A 10891-nucleotide genomic window follows, 5' to 3' on the forward strand; every position below is an offset into this window, starting at 1 on the left:
TGCAAAAGTGAGGTACTATCGGTAACTCAGTGATACTAACATTACTAACAATACCACGCAATGGCGTCGCCATTGTGAAGTGTAACAGGCTTAGGATACCTTTTGTAGCGATAAGCTGGAGTGCGGCACTTGGCAACAAACTTACAGCTGATGCTATGCGTTCATAGAAATCTAACAACATTAAAGCTGTATTTTATGATGCGTCATCATTCATCAAGTGTTCATCAGATCAACAGCTTGGCGCGATAAAGAAATTGAAAAATTCAAAATTTATGATCAATTTAAGCCATGTAGTATAAGTTTAACATCAATGGCTAATTTCAACATGCAAATTAAAAAAAACAATGACTGAATTTGATCTCGTACTGGCCTACTGTCTATTAGTTTGTAGTCATCTGTTTTCTTTTTCTTTCTCACTTCCTACGAAAAGCGCATTTTTGGAGATGGATATTATGTTGCGTTTACACTTGCCTCAACTCAATTCAGCTTGGAGCAGCTCCTTATAATAACACAAACTAAAGTTGTTTACACCTGGCGTACACCAAGTTGAGTTTTATGATAAAAACGATACATTGATGTTAATAATAATAAAAAAGATGAAGTTGATGGGTGCTCAAGAAAAATCTACCTGTACAGCTGAACAGCTAAGAACGATGCATGTTCACGATAAAAATTATTAGCATGTCATAAAAGATTTTTTTATTCCCGACATCGTGTCAGTATCACTGTAAAGGAAATTTCACGTAAAATAAAACGACAAATTTTGACATGGATATGTAGAACGTAGCCTACGATGTAAAGTAGATATTGTTACGATTAATTATTCATCAAGCAATTTGACTACTTCCCTATAAAGCTAGAGTACTTTGATACTCATTCACCTTTGCACTTTGATTTCGCGACGACTTTTAATTCTGACTTTATTTGATATTTGTTGCTTGCTATCTTATACAGGGTTTTTAAATTGTTAAATATTCTAAGGATGCTCAGAAAAATTCAAAGTCAATAAATATAAGAAAGAATAACTTAGTAGCTATAGTAGCTTATAGTAGCTTAATTGTCCTTTGTAACTTCTGAGATTAGGAATAAGATTTATAGTCGGCTATATATTAATGAAAGTTTCCTAATTTATTTTAAACTAAAAGTTTACTAAACTATAAAGGAAGGAAAGTACGTTTTCAGTTATGGAAACAACGGAATTGGAAAATACCACAAAGTTTTATATATAGTCATACAATTTTGTAGATGTTGTTTTTAAAAGCAGCACAACAAACAATCGATTTGTGTACAAAAAAGAACGAGTAGAAATTTAAAAATTGAGTTGGACTAAAACAATTTTTCTATAAAAACACTGCGTTGTTTATGGAAGCTAAAATTTGACCTGGTGGTTAATTCTCTTACAGAAAAATAGCCTCCAGATTTATTATGCTAGAATATTGAACATCTTGAAAGAGCTGAGTACCCGCGTTTAACTTGATGTGGAAAACATGTTTCAAACCCGGGTACCAGAGGTCAGATAAGGTTGGTTGAAAACAAAAACGCTCAGCTGCAGCTTTTCTAAATTAATTATTTATGCTTTTTCTTGTTCAGCGCTGATAATGAGCAGCTGAAAGCTAAATTTTCCCCAATACAATTTTGCCATCCACTTGAGATAAAAGAAAAAAATGTAAATGTACTTTGGCGTAGGCTAGCCTACCTGATTAAAACACCTGGCATGTTCCAAGTGGAAGCAAGTCGCTACAGGGATAAAAATTTGTATTTCAAAATCCGAGCTTTAAGAAATATCACTTGTTTTTCTCCAGTCTGAGCATGCCTAAAGTCGCTAAATTGTAGGTTTGCATTGAAAATGTCGATTGCACATTGAAGATGAATGTATGAATTTTATAGCTGCAGAATCATAGCCTATTTCTTTGTTGTCTGCAACAAGTTTAGACAAATATGAGCTTTTCGTTTTAAATATTATCGTCTCTTAAAAGCTTTGCAGGAAACAAATTAAAAAGCAAAAAATATATGTTGCACAATATTATATTTATTTCCAAATTTTATTCTCAGTTATACTTGAAATATTAGTCAGAAAATATTATACAGTATTAATAGAGAATTTTAAAAATTATGCCGATAATCAGACGTTCATCAGACTTTTCCACGTTTTCGACAAAGTTCCAACGTAGCAACGACAACGATTTTCCAAAAACTGCTTCCTTCTGCTGTACGAGAAAAGCTCTGAGAAATAGTAATGCTGGCCAAATGCAGTAAGTATTTAAAATTTTTTGTTCCATTAATTTGTTTTATATACAACTATATTTATTCGAATTTTATCATAAAATTCAATTTAGTTTAATTGAAACATTAAACAAGGACTAATAGTGTAAAAGAATTTTATATAAATAGAGCAACTCACTATAACTGAATAAATTGTTAAAAACCGCAATAAACATTTTTTCCAAATTGTTTGACCAGTTTAATCAGTTAATAGAGCATTTTAGCATAAGATGAAATTGTTTTAGCACTAGCTATAGGCCCTCTAAGCCTTTGCGCGTTTAAAAAGTAACTAGTACTTAGAATAATACTTGGTCTAAAACATAAAAACATTTACACAGAAACTGATGATGCCGTTGTTAGGCATAAAAAGTAATTTTGGTTCATTAAAATTCTACGTACTAACTGATTTGAATTTCTTTATACTTATACTATTATGAGGAGTTCACAAAGTGTTTTCCAGTAGAAGCCGATTGCAATTGACAATAACATTATGCGGTATTTTAATATAACTTATACAAATATTGTAAAAGATAATTAATTAACACCCGACTCCCGACACAGTATCTCTGTTTATTCACCAGTGCTACATACATTCTTTGTTTTCCTGACAGGACAAAACAAACATCTGATATGAAAGTTATGAAAGTCGTGACTTTGCGTATGATCTTGAACAACAAACGTAAGTATAGCTTAGAATCTAGTTAAAGTTTCTTTAATAGTACGATGCCTAATGATGTAGCCCCAGCATAGCATTTCTATTAACTTTAACTTTATAATCAATTAGTAGAATAATTGTAGTCTACTTGGTTAGTTATTATCTGAGAATGAATAATGTTAAACTAAAATTTGTATACCCATCGATGTATAACCGCACAAGTACAAATAACTTGAAGCAAACGTTCAGAGACTTATAAAATCTTTGAGCAATTCTTGGAAGATGAACATAGCGACGAAAATCTGGAGTTCTGGTCGGATGTCAACACTTTTCGTGAGGAATCGACAAAAAAGAAGAAGAAACACGCTCAAAAAATCTATTCTCGTTTCATCAAGGAATCTTCCAAACGAGAAGTACTTGCTTATGTTTCAATATAACTTTGTTAACAATTACCAAAGACTGCTTACATAATGTACACCATGAAGTTGACCAAACTGCAGTTGGTAGTCAGAAAAAATATATGTCGCAATGTAAACTGGTAGACCTGGCTTGCTATGGGCATAAAACATCGATACGTATAAATCTTACACGTTACATAACCTATAAATTTTACACAAGGGTTTTAAAAACAGCGTTGTTAACGAGCTTTGACTGTATTGAGCAATGCTGGCCATTAACGGTTAGTAGCGTTGTCAAAAAAGATTTGCCGTTAGTCTGCTCTTTTTATTATTCTGATCGATCACATAGCGCCCACCGTCAAAACGTAACTGGAAACAGCGTTGGTCAGCGAACTATTCGTTGCAGTTTTTTGCGACCAATCTTAACCTCGTAAACACATGACAGTGAAATATATCGACAATTTTTGTTTTTGTTTTAAGGTTAATTTGGATTTTTCCGTTCGCAAGCAAATGGAAAGAGACCTTAAAACATGCGAAGCTGAAATCTTTAACGACGCGCAAGAAATCATATTTCAGTTGATGGACAAAGGCTCCTTTATCCGATTCAAGAACAGCTCAAAGTTTCGCAAGTGCGAGGTCATTCTTCACCTTAGTGATAAGGATCAAATTGAAAAATGCAATTCACCAAAGCGCTGACGTCACTGTCTAAGTTATGAAACAAACCATCAAAATCATTCTTTCTTTTGTGTAATTACAGGCTCTCGCTGTTGACTTTCTCAATTAACCCTGGTGTCTCTGGTTGCTTTTTATGATCTAATTCTAATCCATTCATTTATCTCTACTCTTTTATCTAGCTACCTTTATTTTATCACATATTGTGTTGTAAACATTTCGGTCCATCCATTTACTGGATGACGTTTGTACTACTGTATATAGTTATCTGTCGTATGCCGCAGTTTCATGTCGTAAGTATTTTGTCGGCAGAGAGAACACATGTAACGATGTCGAGCTTGTGCAACCATAATGCAGGCAAATGCAGCGCGTGTACTGTGTTGGGTCGTTTGCAGGTGATTTGGCTATAATGGTTCAGGTCGCAGTAAGATTGGACATTTTGGAAGTTGTTCTTGTTATTTTACTACCTCGCCTGGTTCAGCGGATTGTCAAAATGGAAAACAAACGGACTTGACCGAAAATCAATAGAGGCTAATAGGTTTTTAGCTTATGACACTCTATAGCAGTGATTCCCAAACTGTGTGCCGCCACAGATTCTCAGGTGTGCCGCGAATCTTTTTGGAATTTGGGAAAAGAACTGTATAAATTGTTAAAATAAGGCATGCAGACAAGCATATGCGACTTAAAAGCGCTCTAACTGCTTCAATAGCTGATAAATAAGCACAAGTCCATCCAATAAGCACATCCATCGCATTAACACGTGAAAATAAATTTTTAAAGCAAATTTTCTTCTCTTGTAAGTGTGCCGCGAGCGTTTCATAATTTTTCTAGTGTGCCACAAGCTAAAAAAGTTTGGGAACCACTGCTCTATAGTCCATAGAGCCATTTTATAGAATGTAGTAAGTCATAAAGATTTGTAGTTGGCCATAACTTTTTATATACCCTTGGTAACAATTTTATTCAAATAAGGTGAACGTCGTGTTGTAAAAGTTTTAAATTAAATTGAACTCCAACATACTGCAAAGGACAGAAAGAAACATAGCCAGATTTTATGTCGGACCATACAGCACGCATACAAAGCACAGGTATTGTTAAAAAGTTTCCAATTCTCCATGGTTTGATTTAAATATGACGTAACATGGTATTTTTCGCAAACGTGTTAATTTTATTCCAAATAGGTATTCCGCTGTTTGCCCGGCTTCATTATTTCGATAATGGTTTTTCCGTTTGTCTTTGTTTGACACTATTCAGAGCACGAAGAAAATTTTTCACCACTTTAGCACTTTTCTTATCGCTGGCGTTTTGGTGCCTAAGGCCGGTTGTATTATGAAGTCGCGTAATCGCATAATAAAAATTTACGCGGTTTTATTTCTGACAAATTATTTGCTGCTAAAGCAGACACCTGCCTTACAGCATCATATATATAAAGGTTTAACAACAAGCAGTAAAATGAACATAAAGCAAGAACTGATTATTCACTGGTCCTTGCAGAAAAGGTTTTGCACGACTTTGCAAAATGCCAGTCCGTTTGTTAAGTTGAAAAAGCAAAACAGATCACCAAAACTAAGCCGAGCAGGGTGCGCAGGAGTACATGCAGTTGCAGGAAAGAAGTCACAAATAGGATTTAATACTGTTTTACAACTAAATTTGAGAAATTTGGAGCACTAATTTTCCTTCATATTTGTTAAGCTAAGTTTAAAATGATATTAACTGCACAAACGACGAAGCTACTCGTCGAGCTTTTCATATTGGGAAGTTTTGTCTTCTGCAAAGGTTGGTGCAAAATCACTGGATGTTTGCTTTGATACCACTTCCTTTAACACTGGATGTTTTTCATGCGTGTAACCAGTTGCCCTTTTTCACTACAACCTATATAATATGTAGTGATACTCTGCTGTTATTGCAGACTTGTATACTGCTTTGCTGCTATTAATGTTTTTTATTTGGGAAAAATTGTTTACAAAATTAAGTATTAATATGATGACTGTATTTTAACCATCAGGTAACAAGGCAACACCTCCTCATATCGTGTTGGTATTTGCCGACGACTTAGGTAAGTTCTAGACGATATTTTGCAAAACAATTCTTTAATTAAAATTTAAACGCAGAGAGGTATGATATATATTATATGTTAATCTTTATCCTCGGGCTGAGGAAAGTCTTTGCACGACTTAAACCCTGCGATGATTCCTCATCACTCGAGCTCCGGTTACCGAGCTCGCCTTGGTGCAAGTTCGGATTGTCACACGTTTTATATCTTTTCATATGTCATATATCGCCCGAATGTAAAACCTTTCACAAAGACCACTGGCTTCAGGATCAAGTGTCGTAAATTCCTTGCCTGAGAGCATTAAAATGGTAGCGTCACTTTGTGCCGAACACGAATTTTGCGAGTACAGCGCTCTAACCATGCACTTGGCTACTGAGCCGGCAAAATGTGCCAAGCAACAGATATTTACTTATGATACTTACAGTGCATACTTTTAAGCCGAGTAAAGATATTCGCCTTCGCTTAGGCTTCAACGATGTGAGCTGGCACAACCCTCAGGTCCTGATGCCAAATTTGTAAAGTCTGGCCGAAAACGGTGTCATACTCGAGCAAGCGTACGCCCAACAACTTTGTACTCCTTCGCGTGCCGCAATGCTTACTGGATACTACCCAGTAAGCATTGGAATGCAGGTGAATTGTATCAAACATCAATTAAAAGTAACCAAGATTTTACCTGGCGTTTTTCCGGTTTCATTTGTTTTTGTTTATTGACCAGTTTCCGCTGAGTTATGTTATGACTCGCACTTCTGTTATCTCTGTTTTCATTTACACCTAATATTCGTGCACTAACACATTAAGCACGCTCGAAGTCATTTTACGTGTTTTCTTTGTGCTGACGTATCATGTAGGAAGGCGTCGTGACGGCAACGCAGATAAAAGGACTTCCGTTAAATTTAAAGTTACTTCCGGAATATTTGCAGCAAGTCGGAAACTACACGAGTTACGTGGCCGGAAAGTGGCATTTGGGATTTTGCAATACGAAGTACACCCCACTTGGAAGGTCCGTGTATATAGCACAAATAATTTTATACAAATATACAAATTTTGCACAAATAGTTCTAGTTTATACACAACGGAAAATATGTTCCCGGTTTCGGTAGCTTAAGGCTTCAATGCATGAACCTAATAACCGTTATATTTTGCATTCAGAGGATTCTCAAAACATTATGGATTTTACAACGGTCACATTGGATATTATGACCACATGGTTGGAGAAACGGGAGAAAGTAAGGTTATACTGTGCGCGAATGTTATACAGCCCCCAGTTCGGTATCAAAATGATGTCAATTTACCAAAAATTCTGCGTACTCCTGACGTTTCGGCAGCAAAAGCCATCGTTGTTGTTGCTGGTGGAAAAGTAGTCCCAGCACTTAGGACGCGGATATTCAAGCAGAAATGAGTTGATATTTTTTCTTCCAGCTGCCATCGACTACAGAAATGATACTACTGTCAATTATGCTGCCTATAACAAATATGCGACCACGGATCTCACTGATGCTGCGATCGAGTTTATAGAAAATCAAAATCCAGATGAACCAATGTTTCTCTACATGGCTTACAATGCTCCTCACTCGCCGTTTGAGGTAAAAGCAAACTGGCAATCAAAGGGTGTTGCCAATGACCGAATTTACCGACTTAATTTGACTTCAAGGTTTATCAAAACTCGTGTTATTTTCCGGGACGCGTTTTGATATAAGTAACAAAATAATTCCATCACTGAAATGAGTTCAGAATGGTCGACTAATTTCGTCAAACGAATAACTACATATATCTTTATGGTATTGCCAAATCAATATGCAAATGGCCCTGTTTCATTCGGTTGTAGATAGTCTTATAACAGTACTTAATGATTTCATTCCAGTGATAATACTATTCCGTTAATTAAATGGACATGAGTTTCCATGACTTCAACGTAGGTTGAATTTAGTGGACTTGGAACGGTTTTATCTAAAAATGAGAACATAATCAATTGCGTGCTTACATTTCCCGGTTCTGTTACATGCCAGGTTGACGCCAAATATTCCAACTTGTACACAAAACTCAGAGGCGGGAAACGGAAGATTTATTTAGGAATGATAACCGCCCTCGATGAGCAAGTTGGAGGACTGAAAAGTGCTCTTGTTGACCGAGAAATGTGGGACAACACAGTATTCGTTTTTTATTCCGATGTAAGTGATTTTAGAATGTGAGAGCCAACGCAATGTTTAACAATAGTCACCAGATTATACATAAGTACACGTTCTAATTATCAAGTAATCTTTAATTCAATTCCAGCATCTTATATGGTTCTGTTACTTGCAAAAAAGGTTAAAAATTATAGTTTGAAAGCAATTGTTTGAAGCTGCAAATTTTAACATCACGTCTTCATCGAATAGAACGGCGGGGGCACCAGAAGAAACGGACAGAGCGGTAACAATTATCCATTAAGAGGAAAAAAGGACACTTTATGGGATGGCGGATACAGAGTTCCGGCATTTTTTCACAGCCCACTCCTAACGAACAGTGGTTACTCACATAACGGGTAACCTATATTGCTTTATACGCAAATACTCGTGAAATAGATAACAATCTACTCGAAGGGAATCTTATAGTCTATGTGTCAAATTCCTTCTACATGTTTATTCAGGTTGTTTCACGTGTCGGATCTTTTTGCCACTTTCGTATACTTGGCAAGTGGAAAAGATGCGTATGCAGTTCCCTCCGGTATCGACGGAATGAATATCTGGGAGTCCATCTCTGATAATTCGGTTTCCCCAAGGCAAAAAAATTGATCACATAGTTTCTTTTATATACATGATGATTGACAACTATGAGAAAAAGTAACTATTGTCCTTTAGAAATGAGCTGGTGTACAACATCATCGAACATTCAACTTCGTCCAAACCACCAGCAAGGGTCGTTGAACAAGCCGCTATCAGATACAACAACTATAAGTTGATTGAAATAGATGCCGGAGTGTCCGTAGGTTTCGGAGGACGTAAGAATTCCAAACTTTTTATCATAGTCTTACACACATTATTTTTTTGCAAAAATTTTCCAAAAAAAAGCCACAGATATAAAATTTCCAAACTAATTAAAAAAGCAAAATAAACTCGCCTAATTGAAAACAATTCCAAAAATAATGTTTAACAAATGATAGCACAAAGCATTTTGTCACGTTGGGTTTATATTTGATATCACCTGTGCTTATTTCAGTTTGGCTTATTTCATTACGTCAACTTAATGACTGGAATATTTAGCTATATACGAACGAAAGACCTGCATAGCTGTTAAATGGTCAGTCAATAACCAAGTTTCAAATTGCTTGCAGGTCAATATCAGGTAATATATCATGATATTTTTTGTCCTATTACAGTGAACGACTGGATAACACCTCCAGAAAATTCCACAGACGTGATTGGAACGCCAGCAAATATGAACGCCCACACTATCGGTAGTTACGACTATTACCTCTTCGACCTTGAAGGTAAGACTTTAGAGTTTAGATATTCAAAAACATTTTCAAGTTATGGTTTTAGACGATGGCAAGCTTGTTAGTACAAAGGTAAACAACGCACTTGCGTTTAAAAAATTATAGAGTGCCTTAAATTTCAACAATTTTTTATAAAAATTTTATCATGTGATTTTTCTACAGAGGACCCGTACGAGACAAATAATATTGCCGCTACAGACATCACAAATTTATCTCTGATGCTGACCAGGCTGTCAGCAGCGAAGGGGAAGGCAGTGCACGCCATAGACAGCACAACATCGGACAATGGGTTGCCAAGCAATAATGGCGGCGTTTGGGGTCCTGGATTCTGTTAAGATTTTCTGTAATCCATGAATGTGCATCTTAATCTAGATATCATGAGTGTAGCTTGTGCGACACTGGAGCCGTAAAGCAATGATATTTTTCCGAAGTTGTGTTGCATTAACAACGGTGTATGATTTAATTGAATGAGTCCACATCACTCTATTTACTTGGCACAATAAAATGTAGGGATCGGGGAATTTATTGTCTTCTTTCACTCGTCGTTACACTTTGATTTTACCTTTCACTATATATTTCTATTGATATGCACCCGACATAATAACCCTAATGCAAAAATGTTGTTTGTGAAAAGCTTGCCTTTGTGTGAGAGGAAAATATTAAGCGCCTGGCCAGAAATGTCTTAGTCTGATTTGGCAGACCGGGTGGATAACATTAAGCAAACTTCTAATTCAACGTTAAGAATGCAAAAAGCTACAGCTTAATCATAATTCGAATCAACTGTTCCGAGCAACTGACTAATTCCGATCAGGCTTAAATGCATGCGATGTGACGCAATATCTGCTGATTGTGGAAAAGAGAAAACCTTTCCTTCAACAGCCGCAATAATGAGCATCAACAGCATCAACACCACTACACAACACTACATTCCCATGTTGCAATCGATAAATGATTAAGGGCAAACAGTTGAAAGTTTCTTCAGACAAGAAACATCCAACATCACTTCGTCTTTCAAAGAGATGGGTGTATATTGTGTAGTCTAAGTGGTTAGGCAATTATTTGAGAAAAGTGTATGTAAGCGCTGTTGTGGGCAGTTTGTGGTTTTCTCACATCTGATGAGCGAATCAAATTACTAAATACATATTTGAACGTTTCCAATAGCTTGGAAGGTTCTTAATTTGCCAAGGAAAGGCTAAATAAAACAAACAAAGAGCCAGGCACTTCTAAACCGCTCATATGATTATATTAAAAAACTGTTACTAACACCTGTTTTTTAATGCTTTACATACACTACTTTATGTGTCTTTGCAAAAGACGTGTATGAGCTTTTGATTGCATGAATGGAATTACCAAAGAATGGTAAAACCGTCATCGGCTACAAA

General features: G+C 36.0%; 2 protein-coding genes across 3 annotated transcripts; both read left to right on the forward strand.

Moving 5' to 3' along the window:
* Positions 1-2057: 2057 nt before the first annotated feature.
* LOC143456477 (regulator of G-protein signaling 21-like) lies at positions 2058-5295 on the forward strand. Its single transcript, XM_076955172.1, has 4 exons — positions 2058-2252; positions 2874-2941; positions 3167-3330; positions 3796-5295. Exons 1-4 carry the CDS (start codon positions 2113-2115, stop codon positions 4009-4011), a joined length of 588 nt encoding a protein of 195 aa, XP_076811287.1. The 5' UTR covers positions 2058-2112; the 3' UTR covers positions 4012-5295.
* A 377-nt stretch (positions 5296-5672) lies between these two features.
* LOC143456386 (arylsulfatase B-like) lies at positions 5673-10030 on the forward strand. Of its 2 annotated transcripts, none has more exons than XM_076955165.1 (12): positions 5673-5760; positions 5990-6040; positions 6504-6667; positions 6886-7037; positions 7187-7263; positions 7457-7620; positions 8044-8205; positions 8413-8558; positions 8664-8795; positions 8875-9014; positions 9393-9503; positions 9672-10030. In XM_076955165.1, exons 3-12 carry the CDS (start codon positions 6629-6631, stop codon positions 9842-9844), a joined length of 1296 nt encoding a protein of 431 aa, XP_076811280.1. In that variant the 5' UTR covers positions 5673-5760; positions 5990-6040; positions 6504-6628; the 3' UTR covers positions 9845-10030. The 2 variants fall into 2 exon arrangements, with proteins under 2 accessions (XP_076811280.1, XP_076811281.1); XM_076955166.1 differs by having other exon boundaries at positions 6504-6649.
* The last annotated feature ends 861 nt before the right edge of the window (positions 10031-10891 follow it).

Source organism: Clavelina lepadiformis, chromosome 1 (assembly GCF_947623445.1).
Source record: "Clavelina lepadiformis chromosome 1, kaClaLepa1.1, whole genome shotgun sequence".
NCBI lineage: Eukaryota > Metazoa > Chordata > Ascidiacea > Aplousobranchia > Clavelinidae > Clavelina > Clavelina lepadiformis.